The 27,438-nt window shown below is 36.0% G+C and overlaps 2 protein-coding genes across 6 annotated transcripts; both read right to left on the bottom strand.

Moving 5' to 3' along the window:
• LOC107590883 (noncompact myelin-associated protein-like) lies at positions 1–10,742 on the bottom strand. Of its 5 annotated transcripts, XM_016279825.1 has the most exons (5): positions 10,690–10,742; positions 7,910–8,045; positions 2,582–2,688; positions 1,974–2,058; positions 1–1,071 (listed from the first exon to the last, which is right to left on the bottom strand). In XM_016279825.1, exons 3-5 carry the CDS (start codon positions 2,673–2,675, stop codon positions 798–800), a joined length of 453 nt encoding a protein of 150 aa, XP_016135311.1. In that variant the 5' UTR covers positions 2,676–2,688; positions 7,910–8,045; positions 10,690–10,742; the 3' UTR covers positions 1–797. The 5 variants fall into 5 exon arrangements, with proteins under 5 accessions (XP_016135311.1, XP_016135310.1, XP_016135312.1 ...); XM_016279824.1 differs by lacking the exon at positions 10,690–10,742 and having other exon boundaries at positions 7,910–8,192; XM_016279826.1 differs by lacking the exons at positions 7,910–8,045; positions 10,690–10,742 and adding an exon at positions 7,795–7,856.
• Positions 10,743–12,391: 1,649 nt separating this feature from the next.
• Positions 12,392–19,378, bottom strand: LOC107590931 (calcipressin-3-like). The gene is made up of 3 exons (XM_016279894.1): positions 19,178–19,378; positions 17,000–17,171; positions 12,392–14,776 (listed from the first exon to the last, which is right to left on the bottom strand). Exons 1-3 carry the CDS (start codon positions 19,376–19,378, stop codon positions 14,622–14,624), a joined length of 528 nt encoding a protein of 175 aa, XP_016135380.1. The 3' UTR covers positions 12,392–14,621.
• Positions 19,379–27,438: the final 8,060 nt, after the last annotated feature.

The following is a 27,438-nucleotide window of genomic DNA, read 5'->3' on the forward strand; positions in this document are numbered from 1 at the left end:
ATAGACATTGGATCCTACATTTAAACCATGTTTGGAAATCCTTACTTTTTTTTTAATTACAAAAGTAGTTTAGTTGGTTCCCATTTGATGGTCATTGTAGTGATTCTAATTGTATATGTGCCAGTCAATGTGATTACAATGGAGTCATTGGGTCAAAACAATTAATTAATGAATTGTAATTTAAAGATGTAATTAACACCAGCTCACAATGTAACATCTCAAGAGTCTTTTCCCAACTCAACAATAGCATTTTAGGCTAGACTTCTAAAATCACAGGTTTGAGTCCCAGGGACTATATAAACTAAATCTACTTTTAATGAATCAGCATCTGTCAAATGCATAATTGTAAAATATATACAGAGTATATTGTTTGAACAATCTTTTCTGACAGACCTCACTATTAAGAGTGCAAATGTCATGGTAATGCACAAGTTAAATGGAAGGGCATCCTTAACATCTCTAACTGAATTCTGGCTCCCACCAATTCCATTTTTAAGAAGAACAGTTTTCAGCTCAAGGCAGTAAAATATGTTTTACCCTACATTTCATCACCAAATCCAGTGCTAAAAATAAAACTATAATCATGTCACTCCTCTGAAGTGTTCCTCTGGTTCTTCAATATCATATATATATATTTTTTTTAAAGTGGACTTTTATCAAAGTTCCGTAAAATCCCAAACGGGCAGTGAATGTTCGGTTAATGGTGGGTGCTCAGATGTGACTGGGCCTCTTCTACTGGTTCTTTGTTCATGTTGGTATGTTAGTATCTTTGCACGTGTGAGTCCAGATAATGTCTGCTATGTGTTATCTACTGATGGCATGTCATGTAACGTCACAATAGTTGAGCCGCTGTTGGTGCTGAAATGCTCCCCATTACTCCGATTCACGTTTGCCAGGTCCACCCGAGGAATGCGGTACCCGTTCTCTGAGGACACGTTAGACGGCACAAAGCTTCCAGAGACTGAGCTCGCAACCACGTTGCTCATGGCCAGGTTTGTGTTTGTGGTAGAGGACACCTTCTTTCGTGGTTTGGCCGAGCCTACAGCCAGCATCCTGTTCGCATGAGTCCTCCTGTCAGGTAAATAATTGTAAAAATGGATTGATAAATAAAACATGTTTTATAAAATAAAAAATTGGTAGCATATTGATTAACTGAATTTAGTGGTATAGCTATTGGATATTCAATTGTTCATGCTTATCTCCTCTATGGAAAAAATAAATTCCATTGCAAAACCCTAATAACACCTTTAAAAGTAATTAGCAAATCTGCAAAATTCATATTGATTTTTCATACTGTACTTTGTTTTGATGCATTATTGAAATTGTAGCTTTTAATTTTGTTAATATTGTTTTAGTGTTTTATTTAATTTTTTAGACAAAAATAGTACATACTGAAAAAATGTATGTAGGAACGTTAATCTATTTTCACTCAGAAATGACTAGTACATTTCACAAATATTCACAAAGAAATGACAAGTAACGTTGAATTAAACTTGCATAAAAACACATTTTTAGGTAGAACGACTAAAACATGCCCCAATGATCTGTATTTACAATTTTGAAAAAAAAAATTAAAACATATTTTACAGTGTAGAATTTTAATATTGGCCATTTGTTTATTTACTGGCCATAACATGGAAAAACTGATCTGCCTATTAATATTGGTTTTAATACTGGTGCATCCTTTAAATGATAAACAACGTAAATCAGCTCAGTTCTTGTTACGAAACAGCTATGAAGTCTTTCAAAACATGTTCCTTTCAGCCCTGAGAACATTTTTAAGTGTTCTTCTCCTCTAATAGATTTGGAGAATGTAGTGTGAGCCTGGTTGAAATGAATAGGTCTTTATCTATTTTTAGACCTAATTACAAGGTCTGTCTAAAATTGTTCTGCTATTGTGAGGAGATAGACAAGGTATTCACCTCATGGTATGTAACTCATTCATTATGGTTCACATAAAAATGTCGCCATACCTGTTGTACGTCTTGAGGACTATCAGCAAAAATGTGAGAATGATGATTATACCAATGACAATTACAGCTATCATGGCTCCCGAGCCTGTGAACACAACAATATAGCGAATGATTTATTAGACATATTATCGGTTGGGAAAACCACACATTCCCTATTAATCATTCAATGGAAACATAAACATGAATAAAGCCAAAAGTGCAAGAAAAATTCTATATGAAGAAAATCTAACATTTTTAAATAAGTTAATTTGATCACAAAATGTGGAAAACGATAGTAGAATACACCATACAAAATTGAATGTGAATTATTTAAAATATGCTGTAGAACAAGTTCCAGGAAGTAAGGTGAATTAATGCTCATGTTTCTAGATTTCTCACTTTCACACAGTGTCAGCTTGAGACTGTCTACACTGGACGTCAAAATGAGCTTTCCAAATCCATTTGTCCTCCATGTCAGTTGCGCAAATGCATGGAGTACGACAGAAACAGAATCCAGTGGACATCCAGTGTAGACAGAATCACTAATTAGTATGGGTTCTATTTGCTTTAGACGTGTGGTGTCTCAGTAAACAGACTTTATCTGCATAAAGTACAGATCTGAAACGTACTCTGCGTGAGGATTTGTTCTCTAGACTTGGTGACGACTGTGGTGTTCTGTGTGGTTGTGGACTGGGTCACGGATGCTGTGACGGCTCTTTGCATCTTTAGATTTGTCCTGAAAAAAAAACAAGGAAAAAAAGTTTAAACATAAAATACCACTTTGGTTTACAGATTTTAAAGGGATGGTTCACCCAAAAATCATTAATTACTCACCCTCATGTCGTTCTAAACCCATAAGACCTTCATTCATCTTCGGAACACAATTTAAGATATTTTTGATGAAATCCAAGAGCTTTCTGACTTTGCATAGACAGCAAGGGTACCACCATGTCCAAGTCTCAGAAATGTAGTAAGAACATCGTTAAAATAGTCCATGTGACATCAGTGGTTCAACCGTAATTTATGAAGCTACGAGAATACGTTTTGTGCACAAAGAAAACAAAAATAACTACTTTATTCAACAATTCTTCTCCTTTGCGTTACCCTGGGTCAATTTTGGAGAGTATCACGACACATGCATTCTCGTAGCGTCGTAAAATTACGGTCAGAGAGCTCTCGGATTTCATCAAAAATATCTTCATTTGTGTTCCGAAGATGAACAAAGGTCTTACGGGTTTGGAACGCCATGAGGGTGAGTAATTAAAGGGATAGTTCACCCAAAAATGAAAATCTGCTTACCCCCAGGGCATCCAAGATGTAGGTGACTTTGTTTCTTCAGTAGAACACTAACGAAGATTTTTAACTCAAACCGTTGCAGTCTGGCAGTCTTATAATGGAAGTGAATGGGAATCACGGCTTTGAGAGTCAAAAAAACATACACAAACAAAACCAAATTAAACCCTGCGGCTCATGACGATACATTGATGTGTAAAGACACGAAACGATCGGTCTGTGCAAGAAACTGGACAGTATTTATATTGTTTTTTACCTCTGATGCACCGCAATGTCTGAACTGTCTGAGCGAGTGACGCGTCGCCTTCTTGCTTTACGGTGGATCGCAGACTTATAAGTGCATTACCGCCACCTATCTCTCAAATGGACCATTTGAGAGATAGGTGGCGGTAATTTATAAGCGATCCACCGTAAAGCAAGAAGAAGAAGAAGATGTGAATGTGTTCAGGACGCGCTCAGGACTGTTTGGACATTGCAGTAAATCAGATGTAAAAAACTGTATAAATACTGTTCAGTTTCTTGCACAGACCGATCGTTTCGTGTCTGGTGATCAATGTATCGAGCCGCATGGTTTAATTTGGTTTTGTTTGTGTATGTTTTTTTGACTCTCAAAGACGTGATTCACATTCACTTCCATTATATGACTGACAGACTGCAACGGTTTGAGTTAAAAATATTCGTTTGTGTTCTACTGAAGAAACAAAGTCACCTACATCTTGGATGCCCTGGGTGTAAACAGATAAACATCAAATTTTCATTTTTGGGTGAACTATCCCTTTAATGACAGAATTTTCAATTTGGGTGAACTATATCCTTAATTTAAAATTCATAAAGAAGGAATGACTTAATATTATCATTTTACTCAACAACATTTCATAATGTTTTCTTTGTTTTGTGCTGTGACTTTAGCTCTAATGAAACTGTTTGCCTTGTACAAAACAAGACATTAATTAGGCCAAATGGCTGTTTGGGGGAATTTAACCACATTGAATACATGATTCATTATATTTACCGAACTACTAATTAGTTTAGAGACACAGCTGTGTATTGTAATCTCAAAACAGTTGTATAGTTTTATGGCTTTTGAGCTGTTCTGCTAATTCTACATGGTTTATCTGGCACCAATTTAAAGATTTAGATTTCATGTCAGGTCCCTATTTATGTACATTAGTTACTTGACAGAGTGATTATGTATTTTATGTCAATCTGTTAAAGAAAGACTGAGAAGAGTATATAATTCTCCCATATATCTGTCAGCAACAATAAATCTCACGCCCATCAAGTTCCCTTTTCTAATCGCTCGTTTGTCATAATTTCAGCACAGTCAAAACACAGCACAGTCTGTCCAGCGTGTTTCTGGGGATGAATTAGAGGCATGGTTCAAACCAGAAGAAATTGGATTTACTTCAGGGTTTTGTACTCGGTGAACTCTCAGCCATGGTGCATCACTGATGTACTGAAATTATACAGCTTTGTGGAGTATCCTCGACAATACAATCAGAGCTGCTTCAAAACAAAATGGCATTGACTATAAAAAGCTTAACAACCCAGCACACACATGAATCCATCCATTTCCCCCCAAATCACTCAACCAGATGCATTCAAACAGTGTAAATCCTGCAGACTCTCTCACTCCTACAGACTTTTAAGCACAGGTGAAGTCTATTCTTCACCTGCTGATTATATTCAAATAGACGGGCAACTACAAAACATGCAAAAAGGTTTCATAACAGCTATTACACATTCTGACAGCGTGGGCTTCACAGCAGCGGAAGGCCAGAGGAACCAGGTCTTCTCAGTCTGAATGAGCAAATCTGTGAAAAATATGTTTACCAGTTGTCTAATTTTGTGAAATTGTGATGGATTTTGGAGTGAATTACAACCAAAGATTTTGAGCTCATTTGCCTGGAAAATTTGAGATTTATCAATATCAGGTGATATTTGATTTTTAATTATTCGTGTGCATTTTAAAGAGCATTATTATAATAATTTTTTGGCTTCAGTCAGAATTTTAATATTGGAAATTCTTAAGACATTTTTGTTCCTAACAATCCATGTGCAGGTGCTACATATTTACTATATGACATGTTATTATCAACAGATGTCCATCTATTATTGATCACCTCAGGGAAGTGGAAGTAAACAGAATAATCTAGATCTGAAACAAGAATAGAAAACTTTACTTTTGAGACAAAGTTTAGACCTTAATAATCTGCATTTATTTATACAGTTGCCAGGCTCATCTTTGTTATTTTCAGCACGACTTTGTAAAACAGCCTCTTCTGTTCCAGACAGGCCATAATGTCCGAGGCTGGCTCTTATGAGTATTTCTGACAGAAGCAATCAGCGCTGATGGAAAGAAAAACAGCGCCTGTACCACCGAAGAACAGCAAATAGTTGTAAATTCTGTTGCCTGAGCTACAAGGTGAATCACAGGATATCAGTATGGAGCTCAGTTTCACTCCACCATAAAACAGACCATAATACACTCTGAGGTTTCAAATGTCAGTCTGTGCCACTTGATTTAATTTACAGCCACTTTAAACTCACAGAAGAACAGAGCAGCTGGGACAGAACAAGACAAACCTTGAATCCTGCCAGAGCCACATTTCAACTAAATTCAACTTAACAGTTTAAATCTTGGCTGAAATTAAAAAAAAAAAATATATATATATATATATACATATATATATATATATATCATTTTTTAAATGAAAATAAATCATAAACAAGCTTATTTTTTAATTTAAAAAATAGAATAAAATCCACAGCGTGAAAAAAGCTTGTGTTAAGTATTGATGAATAAAATTTAAAATAAATACATGTTAAAATATATTGAGCTTTGATGAATTTATATTCATCAAAAAAGTGTTTGGCTCTTATTAATATAAACATCTCATTGCACACCATATTATAATATTAATAGCACATTAATTAAAAAAAATAGTAATTAGGCCTGTGCATATATAAGTCTGAATACCTTTTCATGAAAGATGTCATCTCTGGTTTAGAAATAAAAAACTATGGAGAAAGCCCCAACTCTAGAAAGCACTCACTGTGATCTTTCACCCTTTCTCAATCTCTCTATGTTCCTTGAAGTGCTTTTTAATCACTTGTTGCCAGCAAAATGAAGGTGTGGTCATAACTTGTTGCAAAAGTTTCTACTTCTAACAATTGGCTTATAATTATATATTCATTCATTCAATCCTTTTAAATAAGCTGTCATGATTGCTTCTGACTAAAACTTAACCACCCGTCCCTAATGTAATGTAAATCCACCATTCTATTTTTAACTAAATGAGATAAACCGTAGGTCAAATTCATAAACGTATGTATGTCACTGTCGGTCGATTTGGTGAAACAATCAATTACACACACAATAGAATATAAATGTGATTGATTTGGGTTAAGATCATGGGTAAATATTTAACCAGTAAAAAATGATTAGATCACAGGTGTGCTCACGTATGTCTCCTCCAGTGCACGTCACAGCCCTGACTACAGCCTTTCTATTCACACCAGATCAGTCCTCAGTTCCCTTGACTCAAACAATGGCCCATTCATCACTTTCTTTTACAGTATGTGTCCGTCTGAAGCCGGATTTTTAAACGTGTCTCCTACTTCTTACACACTTGCTAAAAATAAAAACAACAACTTCAAAATACACCATCGAAAATTTCATCTAGATCTAAAAGAAATCAACCTGACTGGAACCTCCTGTATTGTTCCTGAATGCCAGAACACAATAAACATTCACTGCTCTGCCAGAGCTTTGTGTGCAATGTCAGTCTAAAATCACATCAAAAGCAAGTGAAAAGGAAAGTTAAAGTTATTCAGATTCTCAGAGGATGTACAAAACAGAACATCCTCTTGGGTCCTCTCAACAAAGAGGAAAAGCAATTCTGCGATAGTTCCTACCAGGAACTTATTAGTTAAATATCTTCATCATATGATCAGACATTAGTCAGAAACACAAAGGAAGCGGAAGGAAACTAACATCAAGGCTTGACATCAAATATTATAAATCATAACATCATATAGTGCTTATTGTTTCTCATAGTATCAGGACTAAAATTTCAGGTGCTTCATGTGGTAACTTCATTTAGAAACTTGGAAAAAGTCAAAAATATGATTCAATTTGACTAAATCCACCAGAATATATTACATAACAACAACAAGTCATTTTTAAGGGTCTGATTGGATATAAATTTCACCTCAAGATCACTTTTTACAGTGTTTCTGCCAAAAACCACAATCCGACCTACTGAGATGAGTTTTACTTTAGGTAAACGTACTTAAAAAAAAATGTATAAACAATTTTCATTCAGAAATTGCCAGCAAATTTCACAAATAATTTCAAAGTAGCTGCAAATAGTATTGATGAAATAGTTTTCATTGTAAAACATATAATAATTTCTTTACAACTTTGAAAAATCATTTTTTACTGTGTGGTTTGCACCTGTTTGGCTGTACAACAGAGACCGTGAGTTGAATAATAGTTACTTAAATATACACAGTCTGTTGATCTAAATATCTTTCCTACACACACCTGGAGGCATGCAGCCAGGGACCCTCAGGGGTCCTAAGATGACAGGTGACAAATCACACACAAAACTGAAGGTGCAAAGTGATAATGGGTAAAGTTTGGTTGCATATTGGCTTACCTGTACGATCAGTTCCCCGTCGTGGAGTTCTCTCTCCACAGTATCAATTCCTCCACTCCCCCTCCTTCAGTTGACTGAAGTAAGCATAGTCCACACGCTCCTTCCCTCACACACGCTGCCGCTAACAGAGCTGGGGCTTAAAAACACAATGGAAACCTGTCTGAAATGAGTCTGAGCAGGTGAAATGACTGAATGTCCACTTCAGGCGTGATTATAAACTGAAGAAGTCGAAAGCAAGGGATGGTTTCAGCCCTTGGCAGGGAGGTAGACACGACGTGCCATATCAGAGCTCTCTGGACTGAAAGCGGTAGCTGGTTTTTCAGGTCTGGCCTGGCCCCCAAGGCGTGCCACATTCACAACACAGTTCACACACTCCGCTCTCGGTCAGTACTCACTTTTAATTAAACACAAACATACACATACAGTGCATTTCTCATTGACTTTCTCTGTGTAACAGAATGTAGAATAGTAGAAAATCATTACAAGATTAGCACACGTGCTGTACACATGCAAATCAAGGGCCACAGAGAGAGCTGATGTGGTTTACAGAAGATGTCTTATCAGCCACATTTAAATATTCAATCAGATTCCCTTCAAGTACATCCTTAACATACACTCAACTGCAAATAAATTTGAGCAGATACCAGAACACCAGAATTGTTGTGATTCACTTGGTTGATGAATATCCTGTTTTTGTCTGTCATTTAAGCCAATTAACCTATTCTAATCTAATTATCAGACATTATTAACCAAGTTATTAGACAAAATTGTATTGTGTAATTAATTATTTAGCATTTAAATGTGTATAACTATAACAGCATAATTAAGATGAGTCATACCTTGGTGTTTTCTGCAACTCTTTCTTTCAAAAGCAATTTCCTTCAGAAAAGGGTATGTTTCATCCCTCCACCCCGACACACACACACACACACACACACACACACACACACACACACACACACTCACACACACACACACACAGACTGACAGACTGACAAATAAACACTTATCACATAGATAAGGTTGAAAGATTGAATAAATCAAACGGTTGTTTGTTTAGCTACCTATTGAACCAGCATGAGCACAGACATATTACAATATGACAGAATAGACCCTTTTCACAGTTCTGAGGTTCTCAGAAGCAGAAGCGCGCGCACGCACACACACACACACACACACACACACACACACACAAACAATAAAAGAAAGGGGACATTTGTTCTTTTTGAGGGATTCCTTCCTCTAAGGGATCTCATGATAGAGTTTCACTCATGGGTTTTCCAGTCGACCAGCCAGTGCAATATGCCTCAGCAGGAATCAAGTTACTTGTAAAGAGCAAAAGTGTTTTCTTTCCTTCTTTCTTTCTTTTTTTTCTTTCTATTTATTTATTTATTTTTGTGAGACAGCCACTTTCGGTTTTAGATATGTTCGAAATGAAATAACAGATATTACCATACTTTCTCTACACTTCTTGTCTCGTTCATGGTCCCTGATACAACTTGTCCCAGTGGGAAATTTTGTGGTTCTTGTGTTTGGCAGTTTGCACTCTTTTTTTCAGATGGCATCATTATATAACAAGAACACGTTTTAAATGTCCTTCTCAGCTTTCACAAACAACTGGAGGAGAGTGGAGACTTACAGAAGAGACTCTATTGTCCTCGGCCTCAATCTAGTTCAAACAAAACTGATCCATAACGGTCACCGCTGCCAGTCTTACATCATCTGGTTTGATTGATTAATAAAGCAATAAGCCCCGTGAAGCCATGGTTTACAGTGAATTTATAACAGCTAAGGGGCGTTGTTAGGCACGTTGTTAGGCATGTTTATAACAACCCCATTTGCTGTTATAAATTCACTGTAAACCATGGCTTCACAGGGCTTATTGCTTTTATAAAACGGTTATTCCATACGTAGTAAGGTTTCACAAAATAAAACAGAGCAAATGAAGTGTAATGATATTAATAAAAACATTATTCTTCTGCTAAACAACGTAGTTCCTCAGAAACGGTTGTGGTTTCAACAAAGTGGTTGCCGAACTTGGCTCAACCAATCAGAATCAAGGACCGGAACTATCCGTTTTATAATTGGAATTTTACAAAGCCATGGAATGGGCTGTTCCACATTTTGCGAAATAAATAATTCTGAGGGACTGTTCTGCATCTTCGCAGAAATGTCAGCTTTTAAAGGATATTTTAACTTCTGCTCACTTGTTAAACATTTAAATGTACAGGTATTCAAGACGCAATCTGTCGAGGTTCGTCGTCTCGCGATACAAACTGTAATTTGACGCCACTAGCAGTTAGCCTCACATCAATTGTCTAAACAAAAACTAACATTTTTGTGACATATTTGTCATATGTACTTGTGTAATAAAGTGATAGCCTACTTAATAATAGTACTTTTTGTGCTTTATCGAAGTACTACCCAAAAATGTTTGCAATTAAAATCGTGTGAGCAGTGTTGTTACCTAGTCTGGTGTGCGCGACTTTGTGGGTTCGTTTCAGAGATTTTTTGGTGACATATACAGTTACACACTCTAAACTTACCGTTATTATTACTACAGCGTTTTATATTTCTGTTGAAAACAAGATATTTTTGTATAGTAAAAATATCCCGCAAACTTTCAGTTTTGACGTCATGTTCAATATACTCAGCAGCACCATTATTTTCACCCTGAGGTATCTTCAATAGACATGCATGCTTACAACAATAATTCATAATTCAGTCAATTAACTTAACTCGCTTAAGTATCTTGCATAGACTACCTGCTCTACACATACACAAGATAAGAGCTGAAGTCAGGCTGTTTCCATTGGTCATCAGCAAACATATGGCGAGCGCAGGTACACACTGCACTGCAATCAGTCACCCATCTCAGGGCATTACACATCCGGCCCGAAGATTACACTGATTACATAGTTTAAGCTGCTTTTGTTTGTCCATATATCACACTGTGGCTACCTTTTTTTCTCCCTCAAAGAGAGACTGCAGAAACAAGGCATTATAGCCTACAATACAGTGGCCCCAAGAGTTTGGTCTCTTAAAATTGCATGATTTACATTGCAGTCGATAACAAAATAAAAGTAGATAACAAATTATTTAATTAATATGTTTAATTTATCAACATTTGTTGATATTGGATATAGATAGCATTGTCTATTTGCTGACATCTGATGCTCACTTAAAAAAATCTTTAGTAACAGTATTTAATAATAATTTTAGGTTGTATTAATTGGATAAATTAGTAGGCCTATAGGCCTATAATTTACATATTTATCGGCAATTTATCGTTTATATCACCTATAATGTACTGGGGAATCTGCTCATTGGTATCTGCCAGAATTTTAATATGCACCTAAAACAAACCTCTTATTAAATATTTTGCTTATGTGTGTGCTTTTTTATTTATATATTGCTCAGTTTGATATTTTGCTAGATTGTACAATGACATTTGTACATTTCAAGTGTGACTTACAATTAAGTGTCTAAATACGTTTTGGGGCCACTTTTTGCAATATTTATAAATGAATAAGTCAATAATATTATACTGTATAAGTGATATATGATCCAATCTTCAGTAAATTATCAGATTCCTTGTATAGCCACATTTAAGCGGTTATAAGCAGATTTTCAGTATACACATCGATTTGCATTATGCAAGGGGAAAAACGTTACAAATTCAGGCGGATCTAGTTCTTGTTGTACATCTTGTTCAAAGCTACTGGATGTGATTCACAAGCTCCTTATTATTTCCCTCGAAGAATAATTCCCAACAGGACATGTGAGAGCCTGTATAATTAGTATCTTTGTATCAGTATTTGTATCCCAGGAGACTGGGCTGGGATCTCCTCATTGACAGGTAAAAACAAAAATCAGGTGTGTCCCATTCTCCTCTGGTGAGGTGGAGATGAACCTCCTTTTACTATCAGATAAAGAAAAACTGGATAGTGGAAAGTAGGCTAATTGTGTGACTGTGACAGTTAAACCTACCTTTGGTAAAAAAAAGGCAAAAACAGACAATAAGCACAACTGAGATATTTATAAAGCCTGGCACAATCGGAATTTGATATTGTTTTTGCATTAATGAGGTAAAAAAAAAAAAACAGTAAAATTTCACACGGACAATGTCTATTCAGAATTGAAGTTTTTGCCCACGCATGACCACTCCTTCAAACACAGATGGAATGAGGAAGAGAAGGACACACACACACACAATTTTGTAAATATTTCCTGGTGGGGACATCCTATCATCTATGATTAATAAAATATGGTGCCAATAAACGTTATTCACACCCTTAAACAGTATTGAATCATAATGGACTTTAATCTAGATGCACACTTTTCTGTCACGTTGGGAGGTACTTGACTACTTGGGTGAAATAAACACATTACAACATCTTTTTTTTAATAATCAGTTCTTTGTATATATATATCTTTATTTATATATTTATATGCCAATGAGAAACAAATAACAATCATATTTACACAAACAAAAGCAAGCTAAGAGTCAGAGAAGAGCTCTGCAAAAAAATAAAATAAAATAAAAAAAATGTATACCATACACAGACATATAACTGTAAATTATTGCTTCGTGTTCACGGGTTATGAACTACACTTAAAGTACTAGACAATATCTAGATCCAAACAGAACAGCAACGGTGATAGAACTGACTATCTGTAGGCTTCCTTATAAAAAGAAAAGAAAGAACAAGGTAATTTTACTGATACGGAGCAACTGCAACAACAGCCTTAAAGACAGTAAAAAATATCAATACATTATGCTGCCAATGGTAGGCTTATCTTACAACTCGGTACAAATTTGCTTCTTGTGTTCATATACTTAACTTCTTCCTTTTGTCTTAAAGGTTAACACACACAAAACTCAAAGAGTCCAAAACATTTGTTCATGCTGGTTATCAAGAACTCAAATAGCTTTGTTCACCATGTTTCTCACCTCTGTATTGACTGAAACACAACAGGATGAAAAAGGCAGGAGAAAAGGGCTGCATTCAGAGTGAGATACAAACGGGATAGACTGCATCTATGGAAAAGTCACAGCATGCAGAAGTACAAAATAAAAAAAAGTTAAATTATTTATTTCTATATTAAGTTATTTGCTAAATGAGTCCTTCATCACTAAAGGATTGGCTTTTAAACAAAACACTTGAAATCTTTTTCTCACATGTATGTAAGGGAGCAAGGCAATTTATAAAGTCACATGAATTTCACAGTTATTTGTTTGCATTATTTCTTTTTCATTGCATTTCAAAATATGACTGAATATCACTCAATGTTTAACTGAATTTTCTTTCCTTTTTTTTTTTAAATTATTTTTTGACTAAAATGTGACTTTTTTTATAAGGCTAATTTAACCGCCATCTTTATAAGCCTCTCTGCAATCCTCAATCTGATTGGTCAATCGTGACATTCTACTTCACTGACTGTACATTATTACTAAAACAAATATCTTAAAATGACATTTCATCTATTTTTACCTTTTTGGTATGAATTAACACAGTGGAGGTTTATAAACTGGAAAAACAATTATGAGACACAAAAGAACTGGGATAGTTCCACAGAAGAAAGAAAGTCATACAGGTTTGGAGTAAATTATGACAGAATTTTCATTTTTCGGTGGACTATCCCTTTATATGATTTGATCTGTCATTGCAAAATGCACAACTTAACAATATGACAGTATCATTATCAGTACTCAGTTCTGGGTCATTCGGCACATTGATTTTCATTTCGAAACTTGAGCATGTCAATGTATATTCAATAAATCAATGAAGATATGAAAAACACCAAACACTGTCAAGTGATACAGAATCATGCCAAAACAGAGATGGTGTAAAACTAAGACCCAAACCATGTGCTTTTTCCTAATTGTTTATCTGTCCTGCAAGTGAATGATGCGCTATACAAATACAAAATATCGAACTTTACACCTGACAACTGTTTCTTCGCATTCCAAGGCCAATCACTCTGAAAGACAGCGATCAGATATGCTTAAAGTTGCTTTAACATAGAGTATAAAATACGCCAGTCAGCATGCAAAAATGTGTGGTATCAAATACACAGTAAGAATAATACACATCTAACTTAGTAAACACCCTCTCATCATAACTGTTCTTACCATTTCCATTTAACAACTTGTCATCTCATTCTAGCATGGTATGAACAGGCATAAATACGCACACGGGTCACAATCCCAGCGAGCCGCGCCACCTCTGCAGGAGTGCCAACCTGACCGATATGGAGATGAATGCGGACACGGCTGTCGAGAGAGACACGGAGAAAGCAGAATGGGTCGGCTTCCTTTTTTAAAGCGTTATTTTCTTTGATGATCAATCAAAGTGACAAACAGTAACAAAGTTTACATGTAACCTACTTCTACGACTGTTAAATACAATTACTGCTTTTCAATGCTACAGTACAAAGACTCTAAATGAGGGAATGAAAGCGCTATGATTGTGAGACGGGGGTCGCAAGCTCATCGCCCCCTGGCTGTCCCGTGAGCAGCAGTGAGACAGTGTGTTCAGTTCACGAGTCCAGTTCAGAACACCACACGTCACCTGTGCACGGAGCACCCCTCCACATCCATCCCATTCTTAGTTTAGCTTTTTTTGTTATTGAAATAAAGTGTGCCTTTCCCTGGATGAGAGAAAGAGACACAGAGAGAGAGAAAAACGTGTGAAGTGTGCCAAAGGTTTTAGTTGTAGACTTTTGGGGGACCGTCGGGGCGTCCGGTCTGGACAATCTTGGCTTTTGGGCGGGCTTCTTCCTCTTCCTCAGTATCGCTCTCACACACGTGGACCACCACACTAGGAGTGGACTCTGTACCCGCATGCAGCTCATACTTCTCACCTAGAGAGACAGATAAAAGATGAACACCTTTTGAAATTAATGGACATACTAAAAAAAACATGAAGTTAGTTTCAGAACGCAAGCCTTCCTTCCCAGCCAAATATGTCCTCAATTTAGCTATGAACTTCTTCATCATTGAAGAAAGCCATGCTGTGGGTAGGACATTTTTAACTTTCATGAAAAGTCTAGTACAAACACATTCCCGGACATTCTGCATCCGTCATGGCTGCATTGTCTATTGAACCAAATGTTGACCTATGATATACTGACAACAATCACAAAAACTGTTAAAGAAGAACTTCCCAAGAACAAGAATTTACCAATGAGGAAAAACGTTCTTTGCATGGCTTGGACAAACTGTACAGCTAATGTAAATTATGAGGTAAATTAAACCCTAAAACCATAGGTCCCTATAAATTAACAAAATGGTCTGTGATTAAAAATAATAATAATAATGTTGTACAAAATTATTTTTGTCTCTAGTTCAACATGGTGCTCTTCTCAGGCTATATAATAATAAAAAATATATTATTAATAAGGATATACAAAATTATTTTTGCCTCTAGCTCAACACAGTGTTCTTCTAAGACTAGGCTATCTATCTATTCATCCATCCATCCATCCAATATATATATATATAAGATTTTTTTTTTGCATTTAGTTCAACATGACATATGGCGCTCCAACAACTCTTACTGAAGAGTGGAATAAGAGTATTATGTCATATCATCAACAATTAAAATGAGAAAACCCAGATATGAAACATTTTTTGTTAGATTGGTTTTGCCATCTTTTCTGCATTGGGTGGACATTTTATAGATAAATGTCCACATAAATGTCCTCTCACTAACCAATTATGAGATTTGAAAGCCATTAAAAGATTAAGTAATAGAAGCACCACCATTGAGAACACACAAACACTGAGAAACAGAATGAGGGTTGCTATAGTAACGAGCCAACCAATAAGAGGTGATAAAAGGTTTGTCTGGCAGGAAGTCAGTGTGTGTGTGTGTGTGTGTGTGTGTGTGTGTTGTGATATGTACCAGCAGGGGGCGCAGACACAGCACACATGAAGAGGAAAATCTAAAACTGTTTTAACAGTCCATTTCTGTTTACTGTTGCCACCTATTACGGTTCAGTTTTTAAACACAATATTTGATCACCAACCACACATTAAAACATTAGTTGATAATTTTTTTTTTTACAATACAGCATCCTTGTAATATAATTTTAGCCTTCTTGCCATTTTAATTCATCATACAGTAGAGTGATATCAGGAGATGGTGAAGAAGATGGAGGAATGGGATCTGGAAATGTGGCCCCAAAAATTATTTGAACACTAAAGTCACATTAAAAAATGTATCTGCCATTGAATTTGGTCAGGGATTGTCAACATTTTCCAATTCAGGGACCCCCCCCCCCATATATGCTTCATCTTCTCAGTAACACTGACTGTATAATAACTTCCATGAAATCATGAATAAACATTAAATACAACTAGTGCTGACCTACACTACCGATCAAAACGAAAGTAAGGTTGATACTATTCAATAAGGACACATTCAATTGATCACAGTAAAGACTTTTACATTGTTACTTTCTTATTTCTTATATCTTAACACATATAGAATACAGTTATTTTGAATTGTAATAATATTTCACTATATCACTGTTTTTACTGTATCAAATAAATTTAGCCTTGGTGTATATGACATTTCTTTTAAATACATGAAAAATACTTTAGTTTCTTAGTTTACCATTACATATTCTGGATTCATTGCATCCAGTGCCTGACAGAAATGTGCATTTTAAGGTTTATACACTAAACCTTAAACAAAATAAAGCTATAGAAGAAATTGTCCACATTTGGGGACTGATAAATATATCAGTCCCCTTTAAGGACTTTATATATTGTATATTATCAGTCCATAGCCCATGGCAAAAGATAAATACAAAAAAAATTTTTTTTTTTTTTAAAGCACAAGCACACTTTTCAAGAAAATGTTTGTACTCCAAATGCTTTTGGGGTCACTTAATCTATCTACAGAAGTTCGCAAGTGTTTTTAATCCACTTTTGGTGTGAAAACCAGTGTTTAAGTCCGTGAGGACACACATTTGGTTCAGATGGTTACACACACTTACACTCAGCACAGCTTGTTTGTATGTGTGGGAGTAAGTGGCATATGCTTGTATGCTGACAGTGTGTGTGTTTGTGTTTTGTACCTGGTCCCAATTTGGCCACAGCACACAGCAGGTCGTAGTTGATCAAAGGTGTGGCATCTTCACTCTGGCTCCATCCCACAGGTGGGGACGCAGGTGGAGAGATGAGGAACTGCTTGACAGGTTGAGGTGGGGCAAGGTATGTCTTTTCCATGTCGTCCCTTGAATTCTGCACCTGTGGTCAGAGAGAAAAAAGATGGGGTGATAAAGCGAAAAACAAGACTAAACAGTACAAGAAAAAGCTCCTCTCCTTTTAAATTAAATACATCCTCTTAGCTAAATATAGCACAGTTCAGGCCCAGATCTAATTGATTTGAAGGAATATTCTCACCATAATTACATCTCTCTGAAGGAAACAGGCTAATCTTTCACTGTTTAAAAGACACACGTTGTCCTACCTAGATTAGGGTGACCATACGTGCCATTTTCCCAGGACGCGTCCTGGCCAGGATTTCTATATTGCCTAAAATATCTAGGTTTTGGCTTTGTTTGCGTGTGCAGACAGATCGGTGTATGACATCAAAGTACCATACAGACGGTTATGCTTTCGAAACGCTCTCGAGGTACTTTGATGTCAAACACTGATCGGTCTGAGCCGCACTGCTTTTAAGTCGAACACACCTAATATGTACGCGTAATTGCATCGCTTTGACCGTAGATCCCACCTTCTCACCCGCCATGATTGGTCCATTATGTACAATGCTTGCATGTTATTGGTCAAACTACTTTTCGATCATTACCTTCAGCAAGCATGAAAACAGGAAAACAAAGCCAAAACAAGTCCTGGCCAGGACGCGTCCTGGGAAAATGGCACGTATGGTCACCCTAACCTAGATCATATCCGCACTCCTACACAGCAGCACACAAATACACAGAATCATTGTGAGGAGTGCGTCCACTCTTTCTGTGCTCTGAATAAAACACGTGGAGCACATTTACTACATACTGATTCTAGAAATATAATTGTATCTGTCTGATTTCACACAATTAATAGCAATGATGATTAGTCTCCACAATGTGTGTGTATGTGTGTGTTACTGTGCTGGGAACTGTGTGTTCTTTGACTATCCCCAGCTGACAGACCTCTGAGAGGAGAAATGAAGAACTAAACTCCCCTCTTCTCTCGTCTGGTCTCCTGCTAATGTTACACTGACAGTCCTGAGATCTCAGCTCATGTTGCTTCCGATAATTGTCCAATTATTGTCAAAGACGATGTTTTAAATGAATCAAATGCCTTATGCACCTTGCTTGATTCATGATGTTACTGTGGGTACAAACTTGCTATGCCCTTCCTCGTTTACATCTGGTGTAGCAAGTAAAAGAACGGTATAATTATCTTTTCTGTATGTATTTGTTTTTGGGTATTTTTAAATGTTCAATTTGAAAATGCTCCAATAAACATAACATACAAAAAACATTGTATGAACATTGAACAGAACATTGGCTATATGCAAGCTTCAGGGGAGAGCAAAATTATGAAAAATGAATACATGATTTTGAATGAATATGAACTTACATTGCCACTCAAAAGTTTTGTCAGTAAGCTTTTTTAAAGAAATTAATAAAAAAAATATTTTCTTTTAATAGTTTCCACAAAAAATATTTACAGCACAACTGTTTTAAACACTGATAACAAGAAATGATTCTTGAGCATCAAATCAGCATATTAGTAATTCAAACAGCATATTGTAATTTCTGAAGGATCATGTGACACTGAAGACTGCAGTAATGACTGATGAAAATTCAGCTTTGCCATCACAGGAATAAATTACATTTTAAAATATATTAATATAGAAATTAAAGGAAAATTTTTATTTTAAATTGTAATAATATTTCACAATATCATTGTTCTTACTGTATTTTTGATTAAAATAAATTCAACCTTAAAATAAAACTTCTTTCAAAAACACAAAAAAATCTTACAGACACCAAACTTTTGAACAGAATTGTGTATTTCAGTCTTTTTGGAACTATATCTTTAGTTTATAGTATTTGAATATAGTTCCCAAGTCACATGGATTAATTTAATATGAAGTTCTTTTGTGCCATTTTGGAGTTTGACAGCTCCTGCACACAGGTTTGGAACAACATGAGGGTGAATAAATTATGACAGAATTTTCATTTCTGGAAGAACTATCCCTTTAATGAAGAATGAAACATAATAAAGATTAAAGCACTGACCTGTGCGAAGTACAGTTTTAGTTTCGTGCCGTTGAAATCGGATTCATGGAGCTCGATGCGTGCGCGTGCAGCAGCCTCTGGAGTGCTAAAGCTGATCCGAACTCTTCTGAAACTCTTGAACATCTGGAAGGACGTCTGATCATCATAGATCCTGAACAGAGCCTCAAACCGCTCCTGAGGAGAATTACAAACAAAACACATTTCAGAACTGCTTCAGTTCTCCATTAAATAACTTGATGTCTACTGTAAACGTTTGCAGTGTGTAATTTCACAATTCTGCTGATGTTTTTAGCATTTGTGTTATTATGAAACTAGCATCATGCTCTCCTGTGCCCTAGAAGCACAGTACAGGACCCTTCAGTGCTGATTTAGACGGTTTTGAACAGGAGGCAGGTGAAATATGAAGAGTGACCTTTATTGTGCTGATGGAGCAAGTACAGACAGAACGGTGACAGGAAGAAAATAAAACAATAGGTTCATTCAAGGACACCAGAACAACTTCTAGATTTACCCCACACAATGTCCATATTCACTATACTGAGAAGGCCAATTAACTGTTGTTTAAGATATAAGCGTGTTGTTTGATATTTTTTGATATAAATTTGTATCATTTCTCTATCCCTTTTAATTTCTATGAATAAAACTATAATTTGAATAAATGTAATATTTAAATTGTAAGAATAATAATTTATTATTTTTGCTGTCTGTATGCAGCTTGTTTGTGTTTGCATTTCAGTGTTCCTGTTCCCACACACACAGAAGGTTTGTGTAACAAGAGGGGATGTGCCAATCACTAATTCATGTGCAGCTCTGAGTGTTTCCTGCAAGCGGTGTAGACTTACACACTACCCAGGTGGAAGGAGTGGACATCCGCCTTCATGACACGCCAGCTCTTTGTGTGTGTAAGGGAGAGTGTGTGTGGCATGTAAAATCAACACCAGCTAAAAACACCATGATTTTAATGCTAGTTATTGCCACGCTGTTAACCAGCAAATCTCAGCTGATTAAACTCGTCAATCTGCAAGTGAAACTTGTTTATCATCATGGATATTTCATTGGTTAAGCTGGCTAAGAAGGCAGAATATACAGTGTATGGACTAATTTTATTGTGTTCTTTTTTTACCTTTTTAGTGCTTGACAGCCCCTGGTCACTAAACATTCCTTTATACAGGTTTGGAACGACATGAGGGTGAATAAATGACTTAATTTCTGGATGAACTATTCCTTTAATGAAAAATGAAACATATTAAAGATTAACACGCTGACCTGTGCAGTTGTTAGTAAAAGTAGTTTTAGTTTAGTGATGTTGACATCAGATTCGTGGAGATAAGGAGGACACATACCATGATGACCTGCTTCATCATTAAATGTTACATATGTAACATATGAATGCATACATGCATAAAGGAATTGAAATAAACAAACAAAATAAATCGTCAATCTGCAAGTGAAACTTGTTTATCATCATGGATATTTCATTGGTTAAGCTGGCTAAGAAGGCAGAATATACAGTGTATGGACTAATTTTATTGTGTTCTTTTTTTACCTTTTTAGTGCTTGACAGCCCCTGGTCACTAAACATTCCATTATACAGGTTTGGAACGACATGAGGGTGAATAAATGACTTCATTTCTGGATGAACTATTCCTTTAATGAAAACATATTAAAGATTAACACGCTGACCTGTGCAAAGTAGTTTTAGTTTAGTGATGTTGACATCAGATTCGTGGAGATAAGGAGGACACATACCATGATGACCTGCTTCATCATTAAATGAACTGTAACATATGAATGCATACATGCATAAAGGAATTGAAATAAACAAACAAAATAAATATAATTAAAAGGAATACTGATAAAAGTGCATAATATTAAAATTCTGGCCAATACATATAAGAAGACTATTATTTTCATGCTATGGTTGCTATTAAAATGATATGCTACTTTGACAAAATAAATAAAAATAATCACTAAAAGCTCAATTTAAATGTACAGTATGAGCAATGGATAATTCTTTTGAGTTTTACAAAAGATTACATTTAACAGTATTAATTAAACAATTAATTGATTTAATTACTAATTAAATAACTACGTTTTTAAAGGTTTTATTTATTTTGTATGGTATTGATATGTTGTGCATCCCTAATGCAATTTCTTTAAGAAATTATATAATATATAAATATATGATTGTATCTATTATGATGGCCCAGCATCAAAAAAGGAGAGCTGAGGTTTCTCTCGCAGTGTGTTGCTGGACAGACACTGCAGCGAATCTTCAAAGATCACATCAGCATCCAGTAAACAAAAGCTCATTGTTCAATCCGATAGCAACATTTCACAGGTCCCTTTTCAAAGCAGCATTGCAGAGAAGTGTTCAGGACACTGGTGTGATGTAAGGCCTGTGTAACTCTGTTATGCAACAGCACAGGTGTGTGTGTTGGCTCACTTCACACCTCTGCCAATCACGTCTTATACACCTTTTACCTGCCTAGAAAGCATAAGCAGTACTGACACTACTGACACATGAGATCACTGTGGTCAGCTTTAATGGAGGGCAGAGAGAAATATTTACAACTACTGTACTGATGGAAAACTGCAATCTGGAAAAAAACCTTGCAGATATTCACACCCCAACAGAGCAGAAAAAGTGATAGTTACATAGTAAAAAAAGTATTTGATGATTAAAATTATGTGTTATTCTTTTTATCCCTTCATTAAAATAACCATCTAATTAACAGAGTCTGGAAACTGCAGGACCAACCCAGAACACAAAATCTAAATGTTATCATAATGTCACACATGAGTCATTCATCCAAGCCGCCGAGGTGCCAACTTGCTAGGCACAAAACAGTTTTGCACAAAAGAAGCTGATCCCTGACCTTCTGTGAAAGGAAATCTCTGTAAGTGGCAGAAGCGATTCATCACAAGTGCCGTAAATGCAGAGGGCACTGTTTTCCCTCAGCGTTATCAGCACAGAGTTAAACAACAACAACAAATGCTGTCATACTGATTGGCTCTGGTGGAATTGGTGCCATCGCTCGGTCTGTTGTGGTTTTTATACAAGGATCAATGGTAGGGAACAAATCCAATTGACAGACCTGATGAAAAAGCCCCGGGGAATTTTCCAGAGCTCAAAGATGGGTGCAGTGATATCCATCCCATAATTCCATGCCGTTATGGGAATTTCTGATATCTGAAAAAACCTTTGCTGACTAAACCGACTGATTTCTTACTATGTTCAGTGCAGTTCTTCAATATGGAATTCAATCAAGATATCTATAGAATGGTATCTGATAGGGGTGCTCTGACATGAAAAGCTTATCTTGCCCTTATTTTTGTGGTGATCCTCCCTGTGCTGCCAAAACAGCACTGACATGCCAAGTCATGGACTCTACAAGTCCCCTGTCTTGTGGTATCTGGCACCAAGACGTTGACAGCAGATCCTTCTTATCCTTAAAGTGACAGGTCACCCAAAAATGAAAATTCTGTCATTAATTACTCACCCTCATGTCGTTCCAAACCCGTAAGACCTTCTTTCATCTTCAGAACACAAATTAAGATATTCTGATGAAATCCGAGAGCTTTCTGACAAGACAGTAATGTAACTGAAATATTCCCAGGCCCAGAAAGGTAGAAAGGACATTGTTAAAATAGTCCATATGACATCAGTGGTTCAACCGTAATTTTACGAAATTACAATGCTACGAGAATACATTTTGTGTGCAAAGAAAACAAAAATAGTTATTCAACAATTCTTCTCTTCCACGTCACCGTCCTCCACCATTATCTGTCTATGCAGGGTCAGAAAGCTCTCAGATTTCATCAAAATATCTTACTTTGTGTTCTGAAGATGAACCAAGGTCACACAGTTTTGGAACGACGTGAGGGTGAGTAATTAATGAGAGAATTTTCATTTTTGCGTAAACTATCCCTTTAAGCTAAGAGGTTGAGCCACCATGGATTGGACTGGTTGGTCCAGCACATCCCATAGATTTTCAATCAGATTAACTTCTGAAGAATTTTGAGATTAGGACAACACCTTGATTATGTTTCTTTAAACCATTCCTGAAAAATTGCTGAAAGAGGCTATTGCCATACCATTGTAATAAACAGTGTACCCGGTCTGCGATGAAGTTGAGGTAGGTGGCTTGTGTCAAACTGACGTCCACATGAATGGCCAGAAACAGGGTTTCCCATTAGAACATTGCCCAGATCATCACAATCCCTCCACCAGCTTGTCATCTTCCCGTAGTGTATCCTGGTGCCATTACATCCAAGTATACACAATGTAAAAGAAAAGGGGACTCATCAGACCAGACATCCTTCTTCCACTGCTCCAGTTCTGTTGCTTGTGTGCCCATTCTATGAGCTTTTGGCTGTGGACAGAGGCCATCATGGGCATTCTGACCAGTCTTCACATTCACAGGTCCATCATTAAAAGTGTTTCCATAGACCTTCTACTATCGATGATCCATACACATGCTGTAACCAATTTGTGGTTTATCCGTCTTTGGACCGCTGTTCACAAATGCTGACCAGGAGCATCTTACAAGCCTCACTGTTTCAGAGATGCTATGATGCTAAAATGCATTTTAATATAAAATTGTTATTTATATATAAATAATTTATTCAATTTATATATATATATATATATATATATATATATATATATAAACAATACTGTGAAAATATTATTATATTTTATAAATGTTATTAATTTTATATTAAATATTATAAAAAAATTATTAATTTAATATTAAAATACATTTTAAATGTAATTTCGTCCTATGATGACAAAGCTGAACTTTTATCAGCCACTACTCTAGACTTCCGTGTCACATGATCCTTTAGAAATAATTTTAAAATGCTGATTTGGTGCTCAAGAAACATTTATTATTTTTGAAGTTGACAGCAGTTGTGCTGCTGTTTTTTCAGGATTCTTGATGAATATTAGATTCAAAAGAACAGCATTTACTTGAAATATATATATATTTATATATTTATTGTAAAATTATAAATGTTTTTGAAATGTCCGGATATCCTGATCTAAGCAACACTTATAACAAAACTAAAGACACTGGTACAAGTTTCAATTACACTGTGTGCCACCCTACAGAACGTATCTTTAATTCTCTGACCACAAAGTTACATAATTCGGCGCGGTTGTCACATCAGTAGCTGTTTATTCCTGGCTCTATCATCCGCAAGTGCTGAGGATTCAGGAAGGTTGTTTGAAGTGCTAGGACTAGAATGTGCAGGCTGTGTTGGCTGGTAACACGACCCACAGGAAAACAGACACAAGTGGGTGGCCAGCAGCCTTTTGTCTAACGTCATCATTACCTACGAATGCCTTTAAACTTTCAGAGTGACATCTGAGCGCTGCCTATGCTCTTGAGTTACAGATGTATCTAACCTCCCTCCTCCATCCATCTTTCTGTTTCATTCATCAATCGGTCCATCTAAGATGAGTGAAGAGAGAGAGAATGAGTGCTAGCATGGCTGTTGCAGGCCTATATCTCAGGCTGCAGGCTTTAGCCTCCCCACCTGCCAAAGCTCAGATCCTGTTACCTACCTGAGTAGAACCTGATCCAGGTATGCTTCAGTCCTATGCTACCTTCAGTTTTACCTGTCACTCACTGTTGTAGCTAATGTGCCATTTGCTGTGACACCCACTCTAGACAGAGATATCTGCAGTGTCGATTAATCGTCAATTTGAGAATATTAGCATTTGACTATAGTCTGTCCAGAATCAAAATCTTTGAAAATTTTCCTTTTTCCTATCCCTTGAATAAACTCAGGAGTGTATGCACCTTAATCATTATTTTCAAATGTTTCAATGTTGATGTTATTTTTTAAAGTTATCTTCATTCATAATTACTGGTACATTTTGGGGGTCACACATGACATGTCACAACCTGAATTAACCTTGCCTTCTTATAAAAATATAAAAAGGTCAAATTATCTGATAAATTAAAACAACCATTGACCTTGATACACAAATATTGACCTTGTTTTATGTTTTTACTGCATGTTGGCAATTTGGTAGACAAAAGTTTTTCAAATATGTTACTGTTTTAATTGTTTTACTGTTTCTTTCTACACACACATACAAAAATTATGTCAAACTACTTACCCTAGAAAAAATAATATAAATAAAACACATTTATTTCATACCAAGTATAGTTCAAATCTATTAACATATTTACTGACAAATCGCTTGAGACTTACTGATATAAAAATAATAATTAAACTTTATTTGGAGTACTACTTGTGCACAATGCACATTTATTAATGTCACTATTGATGTGAGGAAGATCATTGTATGACTTCAGCACTACTTCTGCACAAGTAAAGTGCATTGAAAATTAGTTGTTCCAATTTAGCAGACTTTAAGTATACCAGTTTAGTAAACTAATAGTACAATTACTTACTAATTGTTAACTAATAATTAATAGGGTATTTTTTTTAATTAATATGTAAATGTATTGTAGCATACTTAGTATGAAATAAATGTATTTCAAACACATTTTAGTATATTTATTTTTCACTAAGGTAGTATTTCTTTTCAACAATTTTGAGGCAATTGTTTCTTCATTATGATATCAGGATAGCTGTATCACCCTCATTTTTTCTTGAATTTATCCTCCTAAAAAAATTCTAAATTAATTCTATTTTAGCAATGAACAATATGCTCATTATAGATGAATTGTATTTAAGACATTGACAGGGCAAAATAAAATTAACCTATTTATTACCTATTTATTAGCCCTCTGCCTTTTCTAGATATTAGAGAGATCTCTCTTCCTAGATCTGCTACTTGTGACTGGACCAATTATTCCAGCTAATATAACCTTTTTTTATTCAAAGCTGAAAAGGCTCATCAGCTGAAAGACTGACCATCACTAACTGTTATTTGACTTTCTTGCAAAGGGATTTACAGCACTCTAATTGTAAGAAAAGTCTCTCTCATGCTTTGCTCAAAGGCAAGTAGAGTAGAACTGTCTTAAATTCCTGTGTCACTTCCACTTGGGACGAAACCTAGATCACTGACCAGCATGCAACCACCATTCAATGACAAACAGATCAATTAAAAAGCCAGTATAAACAAATAAAGTGCACTGAAAGGTGGCAAGACAAATGACAAATGTCGATGAAAAGTTAACAGACTATGTGAACCTATCCGTCATAATATCTAATGTAAACGCTCCATGTACCCTATCAGAAAATAATTTCTAATTCCTTAATTTATCCATTAATGAAACCAGTTAAAACTTCATTATGCACTGCCTTATCGATTTATTTATATAAACACACACATCAAGTGACTTTTCAATGCTCCTGTCCAGTGAGAAAATCAGAGCAGAGAGTAAATGAATAAACCCTTAAGCGGCGGATAAAAAAGACAAAGTAAAAAACAAAACCAAGCTGTTGTACAGAGATCAGTGTAATCAGTGACTGTTGCCCACGTGCTGCATCTTATAATCTCCTGTGTCCTCAAACCGAGCCAAAAACCCAGATTAGAAGCAATACACACACATACTGACATTTTCAGACTCAATCTTTCTTTCTGACTTTCTTCATAAATCTTAAGTTGTCTTTCTTTCACTGCTGTCGTTTCTCGCTCAGGGCAGGACACTGCAGGCAAAGCAGAGTCACTGCAGTCTGCGGTATAGCCGCACAGAAACACCTGTCTGTCTGACTGCCTGCCTCTCTATTTGCAGTTTACGGCACAGAAACACTGACCAAACATGGAAAACACATAAACTAGATTGACACTTTGACACCACATACTTAATGGCACTTTTTTCTTTTAATTTTAGTATCACACGTTTCTTGTGAAACTCATTTGAGCAACTATCACAAACATCATACATGCATTTCCATGCAAAAACTTGTGTATTTGTTTAAGTGAGGCAGATGTTTAAAGGTGTAACAGAAAAACATATAATAATATAATTCTAAATATTAAATCTACGAATCCTGACACAAAAATGCATCTGTGCATTTTCAGCGCTGCACACTGCAGAAAACTGCACTGGCTCATGCCGGAATGCATGAAAGTGTGTGTCTGGGTGCCCTACTTCTGGACTAATTTCAAATGAGGAATCCTATCAAATGCTCAATTCAATTTAAAATAAAGCGCCATTACCAATTACAAGCCAAATCATCGATTATTGCAGTATGATAGGTGAATGCGTGCAGAAAGCAAAAAGCAAAGGTGAGTATGTGTATGCAGGAACAATTGCATCTACAGCAGATCT

The sequence above is a fragment of the Sinocyclocheilus grahami genome, unplaced genomic scaffold (genome assembly GCF_001515645.1).
Source record: "Sinocyclocheilus grahami isolate Dianchi unplaced genomic scaffold, SAMN03320097.WGS_v1.1 scaffold134.1, whole genome shotgun sequence".
Classification (NCBI taxonomy): Eukaryota; Metazoa; Chordata; class Actinopteri; order Cypriniformes; family Cyprinidae; genus Sinocyclocheilus; species Sinocyclocheilus grahami.

What these genes read in the sequence shown, in the direction of transcription:
- LOC107590883 (XM_016279823.1), bottom strand. An exon ending in AGAACAAATCCTCACGCAGA is followed by an intron (nt 2,059 to 2,581) that starts GTACGTTTCAGA and finishes TTGTGTTCACAG; the next exon opens with GCTCGGGAGCCATGATAGCT. An exon ending in GTCCTCAAGACGTACAACAG is followed by an intron (nt 1,072 to 1,973) that starts GTATGGCGACAT and finishes TTTACCTGACAG; the next exon opens with GAGGACTCATGCGAACAGGA.
- LOC107590931 (XM_016279894.1), bottom strand. Translation starts at nt 19,378, where the DNA reads ATGTGTTTTGTTTGTAATTCTCCTCAGGAGCGGTTTGAGGCTCTGTTC. An exon ending in TAAAACTGTACTTCGCACAG is followed by an intron (nt 17,172 to 19,177) that starts GTCAGTGCTTTA and finishes CTCTGACCACAG; the next exon opens with GTGCAGAATTCAAGGGACGA. An exon ending in TGTGGCCAAATTGGGACCAG is followed by an intron (nt 14,777 to 16,999) that starts GTACAAAACACA and finishes CTGTCTCTCTAG; the next exon opens with GTGAGAAGTATGAGCTGCAT.